Genomic DNA, 25,406 nt, shown 5'->3' on the forward strand with positions numbered 1-25,406 from the left:
TTTACGTAAATCACCCTGGACATGTTTGCATCAACCTCCTGATGATGCACCTTTGATCAATAGCTTTTAGACAAAAGTGGGTTTTGAGTCCAAAGATCACGGCTGGGTTGTCCTACAGACTGAATCCAGGGCATATAAAACAGGGGCAAGGCACATACTGATAGCAGAGCAATCAGCATCAAGCGTGGACTCAGCGCCTGGGCTCTGCTGCCAGCTCCCTGAGGTACCAAGGGAGTGAGGATGGAGGACAGAATGAACGTTCTCCACGACTTTGGGATCCAGTCAACCCGCTACCTCCAAGAGAATTATGCAGACTCCCAGGACTGGTTCATCTTAGTGTCTGTGCTCGCCGATCTCAGGAACGCCTTCTATGTCCTCTTCCCAATCTGGTTCCATATTCAAGAGACTGTGGGCATCAACCTCCTCTGGGTGGCTGTGGTCGGGGACTGGATCAACCTCGTCTTTAAGTGGTAAGAACCATGCAGAGGGATGCGCGGCAGGGAAAGAGGCTGCATTCTCTCTAGAGAGGACTGTCCTTCAGCAGGGGCACTCCATACTGGTCACCAAGCCCAGGTTAGACCTCCCTTGGCTTGAGAACATCAACAGAAAGGATAAGGATGGTGAGAATCCCACCAGTACCTGGAAACAGGGAACAGTTTATTTCCTCAGGCCTGCAGGAGTGGAAAGACAGCTGAATTTAATGGAAAGTCAGAATGCAGACTTTGTCCTACTTTATTTTGCTTTATAGTTTTGAGATAGGGTCTTGTGTAGCCCAGGCTTGCTATGTAACAGAGAGTGAATGACCTTGAACTCCTCTTGTCTCTCTGCCTCCCAAGTGCTGGGATTACAGGTGTGTGCTCCCACTGCAGGTCCGCACGCTGGGGATGGAACCTGGGGTTTTGTGTGTGGTAGCAAGAACTATCCCAACTGAGCTGCAGCGCCAGCCCCCTGAGGGCAGGTTTTAAAGAAACAGTTTTATTGCTTAGCGGGAGAATGGGTACCATAGAAATAGATGTAGGGAAGAAGCAGGGAGGCTGGGAGGAGGAAGCAAATGATTCTTAAGCTTTTGGTTGGGTAGGGAGAAGTAATCCAGGACCTTGCTCTGCCACCTTCCAATCGTGTATCCCTGGAAAGTTACATGAACCTTCTGAGCTTCTAGAGTCTATAAATTTTTGATTCTCTGCAGAATCTTAATATATGCCAGATGCCAGGGTCTCCCCGCCCCCCCCCCCCCGTGTGTGTGTGTGTGTGTGTGTGTGTGTGTGTGTGTGTGTGTGTGTGCGCGCGCGCGCGCGCCTGTATACATGAATGTGCTCTATCACTGAGGAGCACCCTCAGCCGTAGGCCATGCGTTTTTCTGTGGAGAAGCTACTTATGTTCCATGCCAGACAGCAAGAGTAAGAGTTCACTGGTGGGATGATGAACACAGCTCCTCTACAGTGGACTTGTAGCTAGTGGGCAGGGGTGAGGTGGTCTTTTCGAGACGGAGTTTCTCTGTGTAGTTTTGGTGCCTGTCCTGGATCTCACTCTGTAGATCAGGCTGGCCTCGAACTCACAGACATCCACCTGGCTCTGTCTCCTGAGTGCTGGGATTAAAGGCATGGGCCACCACCGCCCAGCCAGCCCTGACTTTTAACACTGGCCAGGTTCCATGGCGTACATTTTACCATCATAGCAATATCTAAGCTATTGATGGTTCTTGCTTGAAAAGAATCAATGAATGGCCTGTTTCCTCAGTTAGAAAATAAGAGGACAAGCTTTACCATCCACAGAATTATCTGTTTGCTATCAGGTGATGTGTGTGTACATGTTCATGTGTGTACATGTATGTGCCTGTGTTTGTAGGGGCTAAAGCAGTAATTCCTCAGAAACCTTTTGAGACAGGGTCTGTCACTGGACTGGAGCTTGCTGAGAAGATTGGACCCTGGGTGTCCACCAGCCTGTGTGCCCATTGCTGTATGCCTCCATGCCCAGGTTGGGTTTGCTTTTTTTTTGGGGGGGGTTGTTTGTTTTGATAGGTCCTGGTGTTTTCACAGCAGGCACCTTACCTACTGGGGCATCTTCCAGCCCATTTCCCTGCACTGCTTGCAGATTTTTGTTTGTTTGTTTGTTTGTTTGTTTTTGAAACAGAACCTCACTATGTAGGTTTCACTATCCTGGAACTTACTATGTAATCAGGCTGGCCTCAAACTCACAGAGATCTGCCTGCCTCTGCCTCCCAAGTGTTGGGGTTAAAGGCGTATACCAACACACCTGGCTTTTTATTATGTGTGTGTGTGTGTGTGTGTGTGTGTGTGTTTAAAGATTTATTTATTTATTTATTATGTATATAGAAGAGGGCGCCAGATCTCATTATAGATGGTTGTGAGCCACCATGTGGGTGCTGGGAAATGAACTCAGGACCTCTGGAAGAGCAGTTGGTGCTCTTAACCTCTGAGCCATCTCTCCAGCCCTTTACTGTGTTTTATTGTTTTTGGTTTTTGGTTTTTGGAGACAGGGTTTCTCTGTAGCTTTGGAGCCTGTCCTGGACTAGCTCTGTAGAAAAGGCTGGCCTCGAACTCACAGAGATCCACCTGCCTCTGCCTTCTGAGTGCTAGGATTACTGTGTTTTTAAGATGGGGCATGAGGGTGAGTAGGGAGGGGCAGGGTCATGCAGCGGTGAGGAATCATTTTATTTTGTAGCCCAGGTTAGCCTAGAGCTGATTAAATAGTCCAGACTGGTCTTGACTCATGCCTCCTCTTGAGTGCTGGGAGTACAAGTGTGAACCACCCTGCCTAGCTTGTCTATTTAAGTTCTAGAGCCTGAATGGAGAGCCTTGTGCATGCTCTTTATCACTGAGCTACATCCTCAGTCCCATGGGATTTTTTTCTTAAAGAACAAGGTCTCTTACTGTGTAGCCTAGACTGGCCTCCAACTTGTAATCTTCAAGCCTCAGGCTCCAAGGGGCTACGAGTAGAGGAGTGTACAACTATACCCAGTTCCAGGATATTCTTTGCTTTGTTTTTGAGTCAAGGACTCATGTGACATCAGTTGGCCTGAAACTCAGTAAGTAGCTGAAAATCACTGTGAATTTTTAATTCTCCTCTTCCATCGGACAAGAGCTGGGATTACAGGTGTGTGCCTCCCTGCCTGGTGTGTGTGTGTGTGTGTGTGTGTGTATGTGTGTGTGTGTGTGTGTGTGTGCGCGCGTGCGTGCGTGCGCGCGCGCGTGTGTGTGTGTGTGGTGTGTGTGTGTGTGTGTGTGTGTGTATGTGTATGCATGCGCGCGAGAGCCTCAGCGGGCATATGGAGGACAGCTTGAAGGAATCTATTCTCTCCTTCCACTATGTGGGTACCAAGGATACAGCTCAGGTTATCAGGCTTCAGGGCAAGTGACTTTACCTGCTCGGCCGTCTTGCTGGCCCTCTCCTGGTGATTCTTAAGATTTGCCTCCAGTTTTCATATCCTTTAGCCATAAGCAGTGAAAGTCCTTAAGAGTAGAACAAACTGGGTTCCAGATTGAACCTAGGGCCTCAAACATGCTAATCAAGTTGACAGGGTGGTGGCTCAGTCAGAAAATGTTTGTCTTATAAACCCAAGGACCTGAGTTCAATCCTCTGAACCCCTGTGAAAATGTTGGGTATGGTGGCCTGCATAATTACATACTGTAATTCCAATACTGGTGAGGTGAAGACAGCCTGTCTTAGGGTTTCTATCGCTGTAAAGAGACACCATGACCATGGCACCTCTTCTAAAGGAAAACATTTCACTGGGACTGACTTACAGTTTCAGAGGTTTAGTCCATTATGTCATGGTGAGAAGCATGGTGGCATGTTGGCAGACATGGTGCTGGAGAAGAAGCTGAGAGTCCTACATCTTGATCCACAGACAGCAGAAGACTCTGTACCACACTGAGCGTAGCTTGAACACATGAAATTTCAAAGCCTGTCCCCATAGTGACGCACTTCCTCCAACAAGGCCACACCTACTCCAACAAGGCCACACCTCCTAATAGTGCCATTCCCTGTGTGCCAAACATTTAGATACATGAATCTAAGGGGACCATACCCATTCAAACTACCACACAGGTAGAACATTGGGAGCTAATCTAACCTGATTGGTAAACTTCAGGTCAGTGAGACTCCCATGTCAAGGAGGCAGATGGTCTTTTGGAGGTTGTCCTCTGACCATACCATTTGTGCATACACACACACACACATACACACACACACTAGAGACATTGGGGTATTGGGGTATTGGGGTCAGGTAAAAAAGGAGAGAGAAAGGGAGGGGGCAGGATCTTGCTGTGTTGCCTAGGCTAGCCCCAAAGTCTTGGTCTGAAGAGATCCTCCTGCATCAGCCTTCCAAATTGCTAAGACCACCACTGCATTTGATTTTGGAAGCTTCTTGTTTATGTTTGAATAGATAATACATTCACCTGTTAAAATTTCAGAAGTTGCCAGGCAGTGGTGGCAGCATTCATGAGTCAGAGGCAGGCGGATCTCTGGATCTCTGTGAGCTTGAAGCTAGCTTGGTCTACAAAGCAAGTTCCATGACAGCCAAGGCTATTACACAGAGAAACCCTGTCTCAAACAAACAAACAAACAAAAAATCAGAAGTTATATACTGTGTCATACAAAGTCCTCCCAGGCTTCTCCCCAGGCAAAGGGAGATAAATACCTCCAAAGGTGATACATACTCAAGCTTCCTTCTCTCTTTGAAAGTGTGGGCTTCCAGCAAAACCATGCACTGAGTCACTCAGACACTGGCTCTGCTTTCCACAGGATTCTTTTTGGACAGCGCCCATACTGGTGGGTCCTGGACACGGACTACTACAGCAACACCTCGGTGCCCCTGATAAAGCAATTCCCTGTCACTTGTGAGACTGGACCAGGTGAGAGCCCCAGCCCTCACTGAGGTGGGGTGGACATCATTCTTCAGAGATATGCACAAACATCCTTTGTGGATGATGCTGACCTTGAGGGGGCCTGAGGATAGCCATTGCCTCATTCTTTTGTCACAATTCAATTTGTCTTCCATTTAGTACAATTCCACCTTAGTTCATGGCAGCAGGGCCTTCCATCACTAGTTGGGAAATCTAAGTGGCATTTCCAGGATTAAAGATACTAGTCCAAGAGAGGCAGGGCCACACCCACAGGCAAAGGACTAGTCAGAGTAACTGAGACATAGCCCTGTATCCAGAGAGGCAAAAGAGATTGATAGAAGCCTGAGGCTTTATTGTCCCTCCTAACAGCCTGGCCTAGTAAACATGGCCCTGTTAGCCGACTGTCCCATCCCTCAAGTTACCCAAAGTTTTTGTCTTATTTTGGGGGAGCTGTGTACCAGTCAGCTCTGTCCTGCCAGCTGGCTCCCAAATAACCACACAGGGACTTATTATTAATTACAAATGTTTGGCTGATAGCTTAGGCTTATTACTAACTGGCTCTTACATCTTAAATTAACCCATGTTTCTTTTCTACACCCTATCACATGGTAGTACCTTTTTTCTTTTAAGATTTATTTATTTATTTATTTATTTATTTGTTTGTTTGTTTGTTTATTTAATGTACACTGGTGTTTTGCCTGTATATATTCTGTGTGAGTGTGTCAGATCTCCTGGAACTGGAGTTACAGACAATTGTGAGCCACCATGTGGTTGCTGGAATTGAACCCAGATCCTCTGGAAGAGCAGTCAGTGCTTGCTCTTAACCACTGAACCATCTCCTTAACCCCACTGGTACCCTTTATCAGCACCGCATATTCATCTTGCTTCTCTCCCTGTCTTCTTGAGACTCCTTGTGACTCCGCCCTTCTTCCTAGTGTCCTCTCAGTTTGTCTCTCCTGCCTAGCCTCTTCCTGCCTAGCTACTGTATGCCAGTCAGCCTTCTATTAAACCAACAGAAGGCGCCTTGGCAAAGACACATCTTCACAGTGTACAAAAAGATTATTCCATAACAGGGTTGTTCCTTTGTTTTGAGGTAGGGTCTCAAGTAGGCCAGACTGGTCCTAAACTCATTGTGTAATTGAAGATGACCTTGAACTTCTGATTCTCCTGCCTCCCCAACCCTCCTGAGATAGCAGGTATGCTAAGCTTCTGTGCATGCTAGACAAGTACTCTATCAACTAATCCACATCCCCGGACCAACCTGTATTTAGTTATAGCCAGTAGGAATGTTAGGTCAAATGACAGTTGTTGTTGTTTTGTTTTGTTTTAATTAGGAATATCCAATAAGTCCTTCCCAGAAAGTCTCAGTGCTATTATCCCCTCCTTGGGATCCCCTGGCCCTGGCCTTCTGCTAGGAAACATTGGATGTTTAGGCTCAGAGACCATTGGTTTTTATTGAGGACCTACTGTGTGCCAAGTCCTGTTCTAGGTGCCTTGCTGGTGAACAAAACAACAATCCTGGACACAGAGATGAGATTTGAAGGGGGTGTGGTGTATCAGTACACAAAAATCATAATAAATCAGTAAAGCAGAATATTGGATGATGATTTTCGTGCAAAAAGAAGAAAGAGAAGAGAGAAGAGGAGGTTAAGTAGTTAAGAGCACTGGCTGCTCTTCTAAAAAAAAGCCTAGGTTCAATTCCCAGCATCCACATGGCATCTCACAGATGTCTGCAACTCCAGTCTCTGGGGATCCAAGCTTCTATAAATACTTGAGGCACATGATGAACAGACATGCATGCAGGCAAAACACACATACACATAATTTTTTTTTTAAATAGGACAGGAGAGAGAGTTTCCCGATGAGATTTCCTGGAATGCTGACTGAAGTAGAAATGAGAGAGCAGTTGATAACTTTCCAGAGCCACAACTGTGCAGGGGAAGGGATGTGCTGATGGGCAGATGGAGACATCCAGTTGTGACTAAATCACACATGACTCCACAAGGAACTCTCAAACTAGAGATGTCTCTTAATACAGACCAGTTACAGGATACAGGCTATACCTAGGTATAGAGAACAGCTTCGACCAAGATGGCTGTCTTCAGACCCACAAAAGGCTGAGAGTTAAGGACAACCTACAACTATGCTCTTAGCAGCTGGGAAACCATTGTTCTGTCTCATAGGGGGTATGGGTGGCAGATCTCAGGAATGAGAAACAACTAAGTTGGTCAGAGTAGGTGTCATTGATAAGGTGAAATCTAGGGACTGGAGAGATGGCTCAGCTATTGAGAGCACTGGCTGCTCTTCCAGTGGTTGAGTTCAATTTCCAGCAACCACATGGTGACTCACAGCCATCTATAGTAGGATCTGATGCCCTCTTCTGGTGTGCAGGTGTACATGCAGCTAGAGCACTCATATACATAAAGTAAATCTTTTTTTTTTTTTTTTTTTTTTTTTTTTTGGTTTTTCGAGACAGGGTTTCTCTGTGTAGCTTTGCACCTTTTCCTGGAACTCACTTGGTAGCCCAGGCTGGCCTCAAACTCACAGAGATCTGCTTGCCTCTGCCTCCCGAGTGCTGGGATTAAAGGCGTGTGCCACCACCGCCCGGCTCATAAAGTAAATCTTAAAAAAAAAGGTGCAATCAGTCAGGCAGTGGTGGTACACACCTTTAATCCCAGCACTTGGGAGGCAGAGGCAGGCAGATCTCTGTGAGTTCGAGGCCAGCCTGGTCTCCAAAGCGAGTTTCAAGAAAGGCGCCAGAGCAAAGTGAGAAGAAAACTAGAAGGGAACTGATGGTGGGCAGATGTGTAGTTTGTGCACCCAGTGTCCTGACTCCCATGCAGTCTCCAGCCGGCCCGAAACTACAAGAGCAGTGGATGGCCTCTCTGGCTTTGCTGGCCACTGTACTGCCAGATCCCTGCACAATGCTTGGCACATAGTATGAATTCAGTTTGTTAAATAACTGAATTATAGATAACCGAGTGGATAGTAAGAAGGATGGATAATTAGATGGAAGGCACATTAATGGATGGCTAATGGATGTGTGGATGGTACCTTGGCAGTCTCTCAAATGGACACCTTTCCATCTTTAGTCCATTCATCTTTTCTCTGCTATTTAGGGAGTCCTTCTGGCCATGCCATGGGTGCAGCAGGTGTCTATTACGTGATGGTCACTTCTGCCCTCGCTGTACTTCGTGGAAAGAAAAAACCGACACATGGATTCCGGTAAGAACTCACCACTGGGCACGTGGGTGAGCAGGAAGTTGTTCTTCCTCCTCCAGACCATTCTCACACATACAGTCAACACTAGTAAGAGTCACAGCACTTCTGTGAGTTAACTCAGACTCACGGAATGTTAGGGCCAGAGGAATCCACCAGAGTAGCCCTTGATTTAGACAAATAAACCAAGCTTACCACCATGGACAGGAATTCAAAAGATCATCTAGAGCATTGATGGGTTGTGACCCCTTTGGGACCAAGTATCAGATATTGACCTTAAGATGTGTAAGAGTAGCAAAACTACAGTTATGAAGTAGCAAAAAATAATTTTCTGCCTAGAGGAGCACAACATGAAGAACTGTATTAAAGGGTCGCAGCATTAGGAAGGTTGAGAACCACTGATCTAGAGAGAGTGGCAGAGCTTAGACTAAATTAATTAATTTATCCATTCATTTATGGGTTTGGTTCCGGTATTCAAACGGGACTTTGTGAGCATTGTGTAACTACTCTATCACTGAGCTATAGCCCCAGCATTTAAAAAACAAGCCAAATGGTGATGGTGCAAGTCTTTAATCCCAGCTCTCTGGAGGCGGACAGCTGAATCCAGGATGGCCAGAGCTACACAGAAAATCCCTGTCTTGAAAACCAAAATGAACAGTGTCCCATTTTTGTATTAACCTGGAGTCACCTCATGGATTAAAATAAACAGACATAAGATATTCCTAATATGGTCCCCCTAAGTATGCAGTTAGAGTGTAAATCCTTAGTTATCAAACAGATAATAATAATAATAATAATTTTTATTTTATTATATTATATTAATTATATAATATGTAATTAATATACTAATAATAAATTAAATCAAAGTTTTTTTAAAGAAAAAATCGCGTAAGCACAGTCTTAGTTACTTTCTATTGCTTTGATGAAACACCACAACCAAGGAAACTTAGAGAAGGAAGGGTTTGGGGTTGGCTCCAGAGGGAGAGGAGTCCATCCACTGGGGAAGGGAAGCACAGTAGATAGCGGGAACAGCTGAGAGCTGTCTCAACAGGGCTCCGTCTTTAAACCCCGCCCCTATTGACGTACTTCCTCCAGCAAGGCCACACCTCCTAGTCCTACCCAAACAGGACCCCAGCGGGAGACCGAGTATTCAAATGTCTAAGAACACACGGGAGATCTTACCCAAACCACCACAAGCACCACACATTTTTGAACATTTGAGCAGGACTCCCAATTTCTAAAAATTCCTCTGATGGCGCCTCAGTTTGCCAGGCTCCTCCGTTCCCACACAGGCTGTTGTTATCTTTGGTGAAGGCTCGGCATTTGGGTTCTGAAGTGGTTGCCTATTCTCTTGCAGGTGTTTGAAGGTCATCTTGTGGTTGGGATACTGGGCTGTGCAGCTGAACGTCTGTCTGTCCCGGATCTACCTTGCGGCTCACTTTCCCCACCAGGTTGTGGCTGGAGTCTTGTCAGGTATCATGACTCCTCCCCTACCCACTTCCTAGTTCTTCTGCGTCTTCCTTGCTCTGCATGGCCTCCTCAGTGCTGTTAGCCTTTCAGTGGTTTCAAAGGGTTGGGGGGTGAAAGGCTAAGGAAGTGGCTTGGTCTCTAAACCAGCATGAGGGCCTGAATTTGATTCCCATCACCCACTTAAAAAAGCAGTGCGTGCCTGTGTTCCCAGAGCTGGGGAAGCAGAGACGGGAGGATCCCTGGAGTTCACTTGGTAAGCCCAGGTCTCAGGGGCAGACCATGTAAAACAAACAAAACCAGTAAGGTGAGCTGGGCAGTGGTGGTACATACTTTTAATACCAGCACTTGGGAGGCAGAGGCAAGCAGATATCAGTGAGTTCCAGGACAGCCTAGTCTACAGAGCAAGTTCCAGGAAGCCAGGACTGTTACACAGAGAAATCCTGTCTCGAAAAACCAAATAGGCCAGGCAGTGGTGGCGCATACCTTTAATCCCAGCACTCCGGAGGCAGAGGCAGGTGGATCTCCGTGAGTTCGAGGCCACTCTGGGCTACAGAATGAGATCCAGGAAAGATGCAAAGCTACACAGAGAAACCCTGTCTCAAAAAAAAAAAAAAGAAAGAAAGAAAGAAAGAAAGAAAGAAAAACCAAATAGATACCAAATAGACAGATGGATGGATGGATAGATAGATAGATAAATAAACAGATAAACAAATAAAGCCTGGCAAATGGAAATATGCTTGTAGAAGTTATGTTACACAACAAATCTGGGGTTGTTTTGGCTAGAGAGAATAATGTCATCCACTGTGTGACCGAGGGTTTAAATTAACAACTTATTAACTTCCGTGGAAGGAACTGAGACCAATAGATGGTATTAAAGCGTGACAGCGGTCTGATGAGATGGCTCAGTGGGTGAAGACATTTGCTACCAAGCCTGACAACTTCAGTTTGAGCCTGGGACCCACATGGTAGAAAGAACCAACTCCTGTAACTTGCCCTTTGACCTCCACACAGATGCCGTGTCACCTGTATGCCTGCCCACACATGAACAGACATACACATACCCAATAAATAAATAGATGTAGTGAAATTTAAAATAAATGAAAGAGAACAAGTCCATCAAAACTGAATGAATGGGCTTGTCTGGTGGGAATGCACTCCGTCCCTGAGTATATGCAAGAAGAAACAGGACCCACCACATACAGCAGGGAACTCAAATTCAGTGGGAAGATGTATGTGACACTATTCTTTCATCTGAAAGACACTATGTTGTATCTTTACACTCTACACTTTGGTGAGTGATTTAATTTCACCTGGTGGGATGATGGCCTGTCACCCGTTGCCACCTCTGTTTCTCACGGTGCTTTCTCCTGCACAGGCATTGCTGTGGCTAAAACTTTCAGCCACATCCGGGGCATCTACAATGCCAGCCTCAAGACGTACTGTCTGATCACCTTCTTCCTCTTTGGTTTCGCGCTTGGATTTTACGTGCTGCTAAAAGGGCTGGGGGTGGACCTCCTGTGGACTTTGGAGAAAGCCAAGAGATGGTGTCAGCGGCCTGAATGGGTCCACCTCGACACCACACCGTTTGCCAGCCTCTTCAAAAACCTGGGGACCCTCTTTGGGTTGGGGCTGGCCCTCAACTCCAGCATGTACCGGGAGAGCTGCAAGGGAGAACTCAGCAAGTCGTTCCCGTTCCGCCTTGCCTGCATCGCGTCTTCCTTGGTCCTCCTGCACCTCTTCGACACTTTGAAACCCCCATCCCAGAGTGAGCTGATCTTCTATGCTCTGTCCTTCTGCAAGAGTGCAACAGTCCCCTTTGCATCTGTGAGCCTTATCCCCTACTGTCTAGCCTGGGTTCTGGGCCAGACTCACAAGAAGTCTTTGTAAGGCATGGGGAGTCTTTGGTATTTAAATGACGATGCAAAGGATTGGGGGCTCCCAAGGCCTCCTGCATCCCAAGGCCAGAGGTGTTCACATCAGCCCCAGCAACCCTGTCTTTCTTTGCTATCTTAACCAAAAAAAAAAGGTGAATTTTTAAATGCTAACAGGGCTGTTTGCGAAAACCTTGAGAGCTAGAAGTTGGGTTATTCTGGAATTTTCCCTGAAGACCCGTTTGCCATCCTCCCATCAGATATAGAAGAGCAAGCCCAGGCCAGAGATCCTGACTGAGAATTCTCTCCCTGTGCAGAATCCTCCCAGCTGGGAAAAGGGCACAGTGCATTTGCTAGGAAGAGAAAGAAGTAGGAGGCAGGGAAGTGTTTTGTGTATGAGCAAACCACATGCCAGCCCCTGTCTAAAAGGCTTCAGCTAGGTCTGGGTCTTTAGACAGGACACTCTTGATAATGGTAGACCAACCTCAAGTGTAATGAGCAACCAGCTAAAGGTGGCAATTCTGCTTCTGGCTTTTCTGGTGCTTGAGTTACGGATGGATGGATGGCTACAGTGCCTGAACATTCAGGCACCACCAGCTTCTCTATCTCATCACGTGTGTCTCCTCGGGCTACGTCTGCATTCCCTAGAATTCTCACCGGTTCCCTGCACCTGAGGCTGGACCTTTGGATGTCCAGCAGGCAACTATTTGGTGGTGCTTTTTGTAGGGTTAAGTTAAACTCTGAAATCTTGAGCAACAGAGCAAAGGAGAGCCAGGATGCCTCTCTCCAGAAGGTCACTCCGATGTTACTTTTGATTCCTGGAGCAGAAATAGGACTCCTTTCTCTAGCCCAAGCCAGCCAAGAACTCATTCTTAGAGGAACAGCCAGATCCAGCCCTCTCTGATCTGTAGAGTCTATCTTCAAAAAGAAAAAAGGCTGTAGTTATTTATTTAAAATTCCTTTTTTTGCTATGAATTCTCACCGACAGTATGTGCCCTGTTCCTAACATTTTTGAAAAGAAATCTACACGTGTGCAGTATTTTATTAAAGCAACATTTTATTTAAGAATGGAATCTTGCTTATTACTCTATTTTATTTGGTTTCATTATTTTTCTTTTTTCTTTTATGTGGATGGGTATTTTGTCTACAAGTATGTCTGTGCACCATGTGTGTGCCTGGTGCTTACAGATTCCAGAAGAGGGCATCAGATCTCCTAGAACCAGAGTTACAGTTGTCGTGAACTGCCATGTGGGTGCTGGGAATTGAACCCAGTCCTCATAACACATGTAAAAATGTGGAGCATGGCAGTATACATTTGTAATACCAGCAGTGATGGGAGGTAGAGACAGGTTGAACCTTAGCTTAGCTTATGAGGTGGGGTTCCAGGCCAATGAGAGATCCTACCTCAAAAGGTGGAAGGTGCTTAAGAAACAACATATAAGCTCTCTCTCTCTCTCTGTCTCTCTCTCTGTCTCTCTGTCTCTCTCCTCTGTCTCTCTCTCTCTCTCTCTCTCTCTCTCACACACACACACACAGAGAGAGAGACAGACAGAGAGAGAGACAGACAGAGGAGAGGACATGGTAGGAAACGAGTTTTATTATGAGCTGACTAAGGGGAGCTTTAGGGCCATCTTCCTGGGAGACTGATTTCAGGGCAGTTTATATAGGAAATAGTGATTGCAAATAGATGGGCACACAGCTGGAGATTTGTATTCAAATGAAACCCATCTAATTACCAAGTAAGATGCTTTTCAATTCTGCAAATCTCAAGAACAAAGATCAGCTGAGCCTGGTAGCACAAGCCTTTAATCCCCACCACTCAGGAGGCTGAGGCAGGAGGATTGCTGGTTCAAGACCAGCCTGAGCTGCAGAGCAAGTTCAAGGCCAGGTTGAATGACTTAGTGAGACCCTGTATCAAAGTGAAAAAAGTAGCAGGGCTGGGGAGATGGCGCCTGACACGTTATACACGGACAGGCTCAGGTGGGGCAGGGCATCTCCCTGCAGCCTCTCTTGCTGATCACTAAACTCACCTGATAACAATTATTGTGTCAGACAAGGGTCAAGTGAGGTGAAATGGGCAGGCGGACCACACGCTGGCCTCGGTGCTGAGTTTCAGAACTGCAAAGATAGTGTTGGCCAAGACTGCATACTGGTTACCAGACCACAGGTCAGCAAGAGTTGTTCTAGGATCACACTGCCATTTCTGAGAGGGTGGGGCTGCACCGCTACCAAGTGAAGCAATAGCGTGCACGCAAGAGTGTGTGAGAGGGTCGGACAAGGACAAGACTAGTGACCTGCTGTCACCAAGGGTTGGGGTTATAAGTAAAGAAAGCCTAAGGCAGCTCCAAGTACCAGGAATGCTCAAGGAAGCAAGTTTCTGTTAAACAATTTATTTCTTCTTGGTTCACAGTGTACCCCTGAAGCCTCACCCCGTCCCCTCATCACCACAACCCTGCATTGCCTGAGGCAAGATTGATTGCCCCAGATTCCTGGAATGTGTTTATTTCAGGACTGGTGCATTTTTTCCCCTAATAGTCTGGGGTTCTTCAGCAAGGGCCTAAGCCTGTCAGAGTCTCTCTAATGGTCCCAGGAAGAAGGGTGTTGGTTCTCATCTGTCTGATCGAACCCCACAACTCAAGCTTGGGGCCCACACTTGATGCTCCAAACTCTGGTTCCTTGCCAGAGGATTCTAGCAGAATGTGAAGCCCCCAGATTTCCAGTTGTGCCGCCGATGAGCACACCAGCAACAGACAACGCTCATTAGCGTGCTATGTAAGTTACCTTTACAGTTAGTTACATCCTCTTAACCTAACTGGGGAAGTTACTCTCATTTAATCCCACATTGCATGGGCTTAGACAGAGGGGCTGAGGAGCTAGACACACTAGTGGGCCAGTTTAACAATCAGGCAACCTTGACACTGGAGAGATGGTCCAGTGGTTAAGAGCACTGGTTGCTCTTCCAGAGGACTCAGATTCAGTTCCCAGCACCCACATTTGGTGACTCACAACTTCCTGTAACTCCAATTGTAAGGAATCCTCTTTTGGCCTTCCTGGGTATCTGAACATGCTCCACAGGAGGGGATTCATGGGTGGTACTTGTTCAGCTGGAACCTCCAGCTCACTCCTGATCGTTCTAGAAAGCCCCATTCCTCTCTCTCCAAACCCCCCTCTCTCACCCTCTCAGAGAATTTTCAACAAAGAAAAGTCACCAAAAAGCCCAGTTCTGCATTCTTGGTGGCTGTGGCGGCTCCTCCCCGGAAGTTGCCAGCAGCCCAAGAACCCACCTAAAGCAATCAGCTTTTGACCATACTTGTGCACAAACCCAGCTTGTGGAGGACAGACACATCATCACCCCGTCGCCTACAGGGGGTATATAAGCTCCCTGCTTGACTTCAGACCTGATCGCTGGGGCTAGGGGGCTCACCCGGAAGTTGCTTAGTTCAATTAAACCTGTTCTTTTACTTTTTCAATTTGGCTTGATCTGGCTTACTGCATCAGCAGAGAAACTTATCACGTTACAGAAAAACCTATTAGTACTGTAACCTGGTTAAAACAACAACAACAACAACAACACATGGCTGGGGAGTTTGTAGGCCATGAGGAGTAACCCTTTTATTGTTTTGCTAAGTGATCATGTCATCAAACTGCCTTTGAAGTATTTACATTTATATCCATAGATCTGTGCTGCTGTCAGCCTTGGCCAGGCAAGTTTCTTCTGCAGTGGGCACCACTTAACAGAGACTTATACATAACTAGTCAAAGTGCTAAGAATAAATGACTGTATGTAAATTGTATTTGTAAGGAAATAGTGTCATGTCACAATACTGGTTGGTACACAAAAAGTAGCTATGTGTTGTTATGGACTGAATATTTGTGCCACCTGTAATGATACGGCACACGGGAGGCCTTGGTAGGTTGGGAACTCCTAGGTGAATGTGTGGGACAATTTTCAATGGAGTTTTTTGGTGGTGGTGGTGGTTCCTCTTTCCAGTTTGTGTAAATTACATAAAGTCTGAGTTCTTTTGTGTGATTAAAAATGATAATAAAAATAAAAGAGAGCCATGCTGGCACACACCTTTAGTCCCTGCACTTGAGAGGCAGAGCCAGGCAGGTCTCTGTGAGTTCTGGGCTACAGAGCAAGTTCCAGGAAAGGTACAAAGCTACACAAAGAAACCCTGTCTCAAACAAACAAACAAAAAAAGAGCAGGGAGGGCAGGAACCTGGAGGCAGGAGCTGATGCAGAGACCATGGAGGGGTGCTGCTGACTGACTTGCTCATCATGGCTTGCTCAGCCTGCTCTCTTACAGAACTCAAGACCACCAGCCCAGGGATAGCACCACCCAAAATGGGCTGCCCCCCCCCATCAATCACTAATTAAGAAAATGCCCTACAGGCCTGCCTACAGTCTGTTCTTATAGAGACATCTTTTTTTTTTTTTTTTTTTAAATTGAGGTTTTTTCCTCTCAAATGACCTTGGCTTGTATCAAGTTGACATAAAGCTATCCAGCACAGGTGAGTTTTGCTGTTGTTAATTTGTTCTTTTGGGTTTTTTTTTTTTTTTTTTTTTTTTTGAGACAGGATCTCACTGTGTAGCCTTGGCTGGCCTGAGCTTGCTATATGTTGACCAGGCTAACATCAAATTCACAGAGAACCATCTGCCTCTACCTCCTGAATGCTAGGATTAAAGGCATGTGCCATGTTGGGTGGGCATCCATTTTGGTATACATAAGTAATATTTCACTGTAGGGATATGCTACGCTTGGTTGGCTTATGACTCAGTTGGTGGATGTTTGGGTTGCTCCCACTTGGAGCTTATTGTGAGTAACACTGCTATGAATATTTGCACAGCTGTGTGATGTCATGTCTCTTGGGAGTGCCCTTAGGAGTGGAAATGCCTGGTCCTATGGTTAACCTTGTGAGGAAGTGCCAGTCTGTCTGTGGTTTCGACTCCTCTCTTAATTCTTCTGGATCACACCTACAGCAGTCCTTTTTCCACTTCCTTGCTTTGTGAAAGATGGGTCATGGAGTCCAGTGGGAACCCCTCCTCCTGTCACCGGCAATGGATTTGCCGTCCATAAGGACTATAAGGGCCAGGCCGTTTCAGTTGAGGGCCCATCTGGACACTGGAAGTTCCGGCCCTAATCAATGGAGTAGCTGTTTGTAACCTGTCAAAATATGAAGGTGGGTTGAAACCTATCCCTTTAGCAGCTGAATGATTAGTATGTATCGTATTTATATGACTTTACTCTGTAGTCATCACTGAAGCAGACAGATGCATTTGAGGCCTTTGCGTGTAGATAAAATAAGATGGTAGCATTAGTGACTAAGAGTTGTCAGAAGCCTCTTGAGATGGGAGAGAATCTTCTGGTGTGTTTTTAGGAAAGAACTGACTAGAAATGGGATGAAGGAGCAATCAACCAAAAGTCACTCCTGTCAGGAAACTAAGGATGTAATTCATTTAGTCGAGATGCTAGCTAGCACCTGCTGAAGCCAGTGGGTGATGAACAGCTGAAAGGCCCAGAGCAAATTTCAGCACAAAAGGTTCAAAAGCTGTTGGAAGCAGGACCGAGCTTTCCCCTACATCAAGGCTAGGCAAGGTCATCCAGCTTGGGAAACAGGTTCCAAAAGCCAGCTAAGAACCAGGGACAGGTCCTGACCTCACTGCGAGGAGCCTTACAAACAGGGAATGGGAGGAGAGGAGGGAGGGGAAACTGTGGTGGGCATGTAAAATAAATGGGGGAAAAAAAAGGTTAATTAAAAAAACAAAATAGCTGGGCAGTGGTGGTTTTTCCAGACAGGGTTTCTCTGTGTAGCCCTGGCTGTCCTGGAACTCACTCTGTAGCCCAGGCTGGCCTCAAACTCACAGAGATCCTCCTGCTTCTGCCTCCCGAGTGCTGGGATTGAAGGTTTGCGCCACCACCACCTGGCTTTTTTTTATTTTTTAACGTGGTCACTGTTACTTCTATTGATTTTTTTTTTTTTTTTTTTTTTTTTTTTTTTTTTTTACCATTCCATAGAAATTGAGACCAAGAAACACTAAGTATACTGGTGCATGTCTGTATTCCCAGCGCCAGGGAGGCTGAACCAGGATGACATTGAGTTTGAAACCAGCTTGGTCTACATAGCTAGTTTAAGCCAAACATGAGCTACACAGGAAGACCCTATTCCCAAAGGAGGGAGGAAGAGGGGCAGGAAAATAGAAAGGAGAGAGGAAGGAAGAAAAGGAGAGAAAAGAAAGAGAGAGAGAGAGAGAGGAGGGAGGGAGGAAGGGAAGGAGGGAAAGGAGGGAGGGAGGGAGGGAGGGAGGGAGGGAGGAAGGGAGGGAGGGAGGGAGGGAGGAAAGGAGGGAGGGAGAGAGGGAAGGGAGGGAGGGAGGGAGGGAGGAAGAGAAGTTGAGGCCAAAGTGATACAAAGGCAGTACTAAGTCACAACTCTAACTTTTCCCGGGTTCTTAGCCCTGAGCAGTCTCCCCTCTGCCAGTCTCCTTCCCAACACACAGCTGTTGAAACGGAAGTACAAGACATGAGTAAACAGCTGAGCCAGCTTGTCTGAAGCAGAGCCAGACCACGGCTAGAGTACCTGTGTGAAAGGGGGCCTGTCTTGTAAGTTGTGTGTTTCTCTCCCTTTGTATTCCTAAGTGTTCCCAGTGCAGAGACACAACTTCAAAATACTCCAAGATAACTACGAGGGTTTGCTGCTTATATGGAGCTTTGGGCTTTTTATAAAAAAAGTATGGGGGGGGGGGGGAGCTGGAGAGATGGCTCAGTGGCTAAGAACACTGACTGCTCTTCCAGAGGTCCTGAGTTCAATTCCCAGCAACCACATGGTGGCTTACAACCATTTGTAATGAGATCTGGCACCCTCTTCTGTATACATAATAAATAAATAAGTCTTAAGAAATTTTTTTTAAAAAAGTATAAAGCTAGTTTTTCAGAGAGCAACATTTTTTGTTTGTTTTTATATAATTTTTTATATTTTTTGTACATTGTATAATTTATGTATATATATATATTTATTTGTATTTTATGTACATTGGTGTTTTGCCTGCATATATAGTTGTATGAACATTCCCTGGAACTGGAGTTACAGACAGTTGTGACCAGCCACGTGGGTGCTGGAAATTGAACCTGCGTTCTCAAGAAGAGCACACAGTGCTCTTAACCACTGAGCCATCCCTCTAGGCCCTGTTTGTTTTGGTTTCTCAAGACAGGGTTTCTCTATGTAGCCCTGGCTGTCCTGGAACTCCCTGGCTGAGCTAGGAGGTGCCTTGTGGGTGCTGGGAATCAAAGCCAGGTCCTCTGTAAGTTAAGAGCCAGTGGTCTCAACTGCTGGGTCATCTCTCCAGTCTGGTTCCAGTCCTTTATTATTGTTGCATGAACTTCCCCTGGGGAGATGTGAAGACGTACTCCGCACCAATGACTGACCAAAGTATGATTCCACTGAAATTCAACTTGGGAGAACTGGTGTGTTTATTAGGCTTACTCACAAAGCATGTGTGAGGAGTTACAGGAGTGTAGGTGACTGCCAAACACCCACAGTACTAGAAAGTCTCACCCCAGAATGAATAACAACAACCACATAGCTACACAGATGGGACCCTCCTTCAGTTAACTGTCTACATTCTGTACACTCCATCACCTCCCACAACCTCGAGACCAATTGTGCTCAGGCAGAATATAGCACATGGATGGAAGGGAGCTGTGGGAAGGAGTAGCTGGAATGTTAAGTGAGTGTGTAAGAGTCTCCCCATCCCTCCTCTGTGACAGAATGTCAACAGGCCCAATCTTGAGAATCTCTTGCAAGGAGCCACAGCTGCTTGGCGATGACGTTCTGCCTGGAGGACAGCATTCTACAACTCCTGTCTCTCCAAGGGAGGGACAAACAAAATTCCTTCATCTTCTCTACGGACTGATTCGAGACTCCTTGACTGAGGTGTGTCATCTTCTAGTGGCATGAGTTTCATCTTTTCATCTCTCTCCTTCCCTTAAAAATCTGCCTTCAACCCACTGAATCCACATTCATCTTGAAGGCAAAGGAACCTTTCACGAGATATAATTTGGCTTAATTGATTTAATAACTCAAGCGGCATAAATTAATTTTCTTTTTTGGATGGGGTGATAGCTGTCTTCACTATCAATTTGACTGGGTTTGGAATTACCTAGGAGATACACCTCAAGGTGTTTCCAGAGAGGTTTAACAGAGTGAAGACCCACCCTGCCTTTGAATGACGCTCCCCACTAGGCTGGGGTCTAATAAGGGGAAACTAGGGGTCTGGGGAGATGGATGCCTGGATAAAAGTGCCTGCAAGGATCTGAGTTTGAATTTCCAGAACCTGTGAAAGGTCGGTCTTGGTGGCACATTTCTGTAACCCTGGTGTTCCTAGATCTCAACGGGAGGCAGAGTCAGTAAATTCCCTAGAAGCTCTCAGGCCAGCTAGCTTGGTATGTACAGAAGCAAACAGCAAATAAGGTAGAAGGCAAGTACTGACCCCTGAGATTGTTCTCTGACTTCCATATGCACACCAGGCCACTCAGGTGCCCAAAATCACTCGCAACAACATGTACACACACACACACACACACACACACACACACACACACACACACACGACTTTGTTTCAAGACAGGGTTTCTCTGTGTATTCCTGGCTGTCCTGGAACTTACTCTGTAGACCAGCCTGGCCTTGAATCACAGAGATTCGCCTGCCTCTGTTTCCTTCCTGAGTGCTGGGATTAAAGGCATTCACCGCCACAGCCTGGCTGACTTTTTTTTGGGGGGTGGGGTGGGGAGAAGAAAGTGTGTTAAACACCAGCATCCATCTCCCTCTGCTTCCTGATCTCGGAAATGATATGTCCCATCACCTCACCATTCCTGCTCCCAACCTTCCCTGCGTGATGGACCACACCCTCAAACCATGATTCAGAATAAGCCCTCCCTCCCTTAAGCTGCTTTTTGTCTGGTTTTCTGCCGCAGCAAGGAGAGAAGTAACTAGTATAGACCTTGTCTTTAAACCGCCAAGGTCTTCCTTACCAGTCCACGTCACCCCTCCCGACAGCTGCAACTAATTGACAAAACAACCCTCTTCCAGTTCTCTTACATGGGAGATTCATTGCTCTAAATTCGAAAATATGTCATCCAATCAGGTCTCACTGTTAAAGCACCAGAGTCACTACATCTGCCTTCATACACGTAAAACCACTGTGAGCTCCAGGGTCAGAGCCCCGGACACTGACTGAATGCTGTCACCCATAGATGCAGATAGCTCTGGGGTCCAGATACACTGAGCATCTCGGCCAACGTTTGGGTGAGATGAGCCAAGTCTGACACAGCCAGCTTTTGCAGGAGTTAGTGGGAGAGATCAGCTGCCTCCCCCAGAGGCTGTGGGTGTACTTAACACTGTTGTGAAGTCACCAAGGAGAGTGAGCCAAACAAAACACGCTGTAGTTAAGACAAACTCCACATTTAAGGCAAACTCTGCATAACTCAGCTCAGATTTGACTTCTCAGAGGGATGGAGGAGGTCAAATGTGTACTAAGTTCACTTTCTGCCCTTTCTTCCTCCCTCCTTCCTTCCCTCCCTCCCTCCCTCCCTCCTTCATCTGTAGCCCAGCCTACCCTGATGCTCACTATACAGCCCAAGCTGGTCTAGAACTTGCAATCCTCCTGCCTCAGCCTCCTAAATGCTGGAATTACAGGGTAAGCTACCATACCTAATGTTTTGGTTTTTTTTCCTTCTCCCTTTCTCCTCCTTCCCTCCTCTTCCCCCTCATCCCCTCTACACCTTCCCTTTTGTTTACAGTGCTGGGAACTGAGTCCAGGTGTGGTGGTATTGTGTTCCCCAAAATATTGTGCACCCTAATAAACTTATCTGGGGTCAGAGACAGAACAGCCACAATATTAAACATGAGGATAGACAGAGCCAGGCAGATCTCCGTGAGTTCAAGGCCACATTGGAAACAGCCAGGCATGGTTACTCACACCTTTATTCCCAGGGAGTGATGGCAGAGAACAGAAAGATATATAAGGCATGAAAACTAGAAACCAGAGCTAGTTAAGCATTTGGCTGGTTAAGCGTTCAGGCTTTGGAGCAGCACAGTTCAGCTGAGATCCATTCTGGATGAGGACTCAGAGGCTTTCAGTTTGAGGAAACAGGATCAGCTGAGGAACTGGCAAGTTGAGGTAGCTGTGGCTTGTTCTGTCTCTCTGATCTTCCAGCATTCACCCCAATACCTGGCTGAGGTTGATTTTATTAGTAAGACTCTAAGATTCCTGCTACATGCAGGGCCTTGCAAATGATTGACAGGTATACTCTACCCCTGAGCTCTTCTTTACAGTCATACTACCACAAAATTCAGTGTGTATACTGCTTTAATAAATGTATTTTAATTCCCATCAGTTACTAATGAGGAGATCCCAACTTAACTGTTATTCTGCCTAACTTAAGGTTGAAGAAAGAAACTCTCCCATGCTGAATAGTAGTCTGACATTAAGAATTTCCTAGAGCCCAGTGCTAGTGGCGCACGCCTTTAGTCCCAGCACTGGAAAGGCAGAGGCAGGCAGATCTCTGTGAGTTCGAGGCCAGCCTGGTTTACAGAGTGAGTTTCAGAACAGCCAGGAAACCCTGTCTCAAAACAACAACCAATTCCCTAGACAAATGAGCTTTAGCGTGATGAATAAACATGGCAACATTGTTTCCAGTGAACGTGTGTGTGCTTTCTGGTTGCTACATAGTAACTCATATTCAAGAGACCTTACTTTAAAGGCTGAGGATGTAGCTCAAGTTGGTGGAGTGCTTGACCAGCGTGCAGGAAGCCCTGGCTTTGAGTGCCAAATAAAAACTCCAAGTGGTCACTAGTGCCTGTAACTCCACACTGGGGAGGTGGAGGCAAGAGAGTGGAAGTTCAAGGTGACATCTGACTATCTGGCAAGTTTGAGGTCAGCCTAGGCTATGTGAAAGCCTGCCTCTAAATAAATAAATATATAAATAAAAATATAAATAAATAAATAAGAGCTGGTGAGATGGCTCAGTGTGTAAAGGCTCTTGACCTCAGGCCTCACGCCCCAGGACCCACACGTAGTGGAAGGAAAGAACTGATTTCCATAAATTGTCCTCTGATCCCCAATCCCACTGTGGCATGCATGAATCAATAAACTGGTGGATACTGCAAATCACTGCAGAAGAAGCGTTTCTGCACTAACACACACTTTACAATGTTCTTGTCACTCCTAATTATCAGAGCCACCAAGACTATACCCCTGACCTTGAGAGCAGAGTCCTGGGGCTACCAAGGTCTCTGTATCATAAGGACTAAGCTGTTCCCTTATTTGGCATTTGGATCAGTTTCAATGTTTTGCTCTTATAAATAGTACATGGATATCTTTGTGAAAATTACATTTTCCCCTTTTTTGGGTTATAATCCCAAAAATGAGTGGGTCAAAGGTTTGAAATTGCATAGCTCTTAGTACCTACTTGTTAGGACATTCTCCAGGTGGATGGTGGTATATTTGAGAGTTCTGATTTTTTATTTTCCAATACTGTATTCATTTTTGTGTGTATGTGTGGTTTTTCAAAACAGGGTTTCTCTTTGTAGCCCTGGCTGTTCTGGAACTCACTCTGTAGACCAGGTTCATCTTGAACTCAGAAAACCTCCTGCCTCTGCCTCCTGAGCACTAGGATTAAAGATGTGCCCAGCTACTGTATCCATTTTTGAGAATCATATGGTTTCTGTTTTCCTTAAGGCTCCTGGCAAGGCAGGACTTTTGGCAGCTTTCCCTAAATTTCCACAAAACACATTCAGGCATTCTGAATGTTTGACCAGGTTTTTCTCCAACAACACAAAGTAAGACTTAACTTGTCTTCTTCCTCTTCCTCTTCTTCAGTGGGGAAAAGAAGTTGGGAAATGTCAGAACAACATCAACACAGTGACGTCAGAGCATTCTTTCTGTGGCTGTGTAGGAACTCTACAGCCAGCTTAGCTGAAGATATCGGCTACTTACCCCCCAACACACACACACACACACACACACACACACACACACACACACCACACACCACACCACACCGAATACACACATACACACCACACACACCACACACCATACACACCACACACACCACACCACACCGAATACACACACACACACACCACACCAAATACACACACACACACCACACCACACACACACACCACACCACACCACACCAAATACACACACACACACACACACCACACTACACACACACCACACCACACCACACACACATACACACACACACCACACCACACCAAATACACACACACACCACACCACACACACACACACACCACACCACACCACACCAAATACACACACACACACACACACACACCACACTACACACACACCACACCACACCACACACACATACACACACACACACCACACCATACCACAGACACACACACACACACACACACACACACACACACACACACCACACACACACACACCACACCACACCACAGACACACACACACCACACATACACACACCACACCACACCACACACACACACAATTAAGTAAGTAAATAAATGTAAACAAATCAGAAAACCCCTTTGGTATCTAACTGGACAATTGAGTCCTTCGGCATGCTAAGCAAGGACTCTGCCACATCCCCACATCCTCAGCCTTATATATTTACTTATTTTGTTTGGGTTTTGGAGGGATTGGGTTGCTGTTTATTTTGATTGTGTGGTTTGGACTGTTTTTCTTTCTTCTTTAAATATCAATAAAGAATTTTTAGAAGGTTTTTATTTTGTTTGTTTGTTTTTGTTTTTTGAGACAGGGTTTCTCTGTGTAGCTTTTTGCGCCTTTCCTGGGATTCACTTGGTAGCCCAGGCTGACCTCGAACTCACAGAGATCTGCCTGCCTCTGCCTCCTGAGTGCTGGGATTACAGGCGGTAAAAGTTTTTTGTTTTTGTTTTTGTTTTTTTTAACCTATTTTACGTATGTGTACCACTCAGGTGTGTGTGCCGCAGTGCACATGAGGAGGTCAGAGGACAACTCGCTAAAGTTGGTTCTCTCCTTGTACTCTGTGGGTTCCAGGGCTGGAATTTGGGTCATCAGGCTTGGCAGCAAGTGTCTTTACCCACTGAGCCATCTCACCAGTCCAGTTCTCACTGTCATGGAAACTTTACCTAAAAGAAGCAGAGGCCACAAATATCAGACACAGAATCTCATAAGTTCCTGACCTTGCAACCTGTCCATGGACTTCATTGTCAAAAGTGGCAATGATTTCCAAAAGCTGAGTCATTTTTTCATGCACATTCTACAAATGTTGCCTCCTCACAGTCTTTAGATTTCATAAAGTAATTAATTCTGCCAGTTAAAGGCTACCTGGAATCATCCAGCATGCACCTTTAATCCCAGCACACTGGAGCATTGTGAATTCGAGGCTAGCCTGGTCTACAGAGGTCCCTGGACAGGCAGGGCTACACAAAGAAACCCTGTCTCGAAAAAGCCAAAACACAAAAAAAACAAAAAAGTTCCCTGGAATCAAAGGCACATAAACGTGGAGACTTTGCCTTCCCAGCTAAGGGAGTTGTGGAATTAAATGCAAAAAAGAAAGCCAGGCAGTGGTGGCCTTTAATTCCAGCACTTGGGAGGCAGATCTCTGTGAGTTCGAGGACAACCTGTGCTATAGAGCGAGTGCCAGGACAGGCTCCAAAGCTACACAGAGCTACACAGAGAAAAGAAACCCTGTCTCAAAAAAACAAAGAAGAAGGAGGAGGAAGAGGAGGAGGAGGAGGAGGAGGAGGAGGGGGAGCAGGAGGAGGAGGAGGAGGAAGAGGAGGAAGAGGAGGAGGAGGAGGAGGAGGAGGAGGAGGAGGAGGAGGAGAAGGAGAAGAAGAAGAAGAAGAAGAAGAAGAAGAAGAAGAAGAAGAAGAAGAAGAAGGGAGCCAGAGAGACTCCTCAGCAGTTAAGGACACTTGCTGCTCTT

General features: G+C 46.2%; 1 protein-coding gene across 1 annotated transcript; it reads left to right on the forward strand.

Annotated features, from left to right (window-relative positions):
- The first annotated feature begins 240 nt into the window (after positions 1–240).
- On the forward strand, positions 241–11,441 carry G6pc (glucose-6-phosphatase catalytic subunit). Its single transcript, XM_036194675.1, has 5 exons — positions 241–470; positions 4,765–4,874; positions 7,985–8,090; positions 9,442–9,557; positions 10,930–11,441. The coding sequence occupies exons 1-5, from the start codon at positions 241–243 to the stop codon at positions 11,439–11,441; spliced, it is 1,074 nt and encodes a 357-aa protein (XP_036050568.1).
- The last annotated feature ends 13,965 nt before the right edge of the window (positions 11,442–25,406 follow it).

The sequence above is a fragment of the Onychomys torridus genome, chromosome 8 (genome assembly GCF_903995425.1).
Source record: "Onychomys torridus chromosome 8, mOncTor1.1, whole genome shotgun sequence".
NCBI classification, from domain to species: Eukaryota; Metazoa; Chordata; class Mammalia; order Rodentia; family Cricetidae; genus Onychomys; species Onychomys torridus.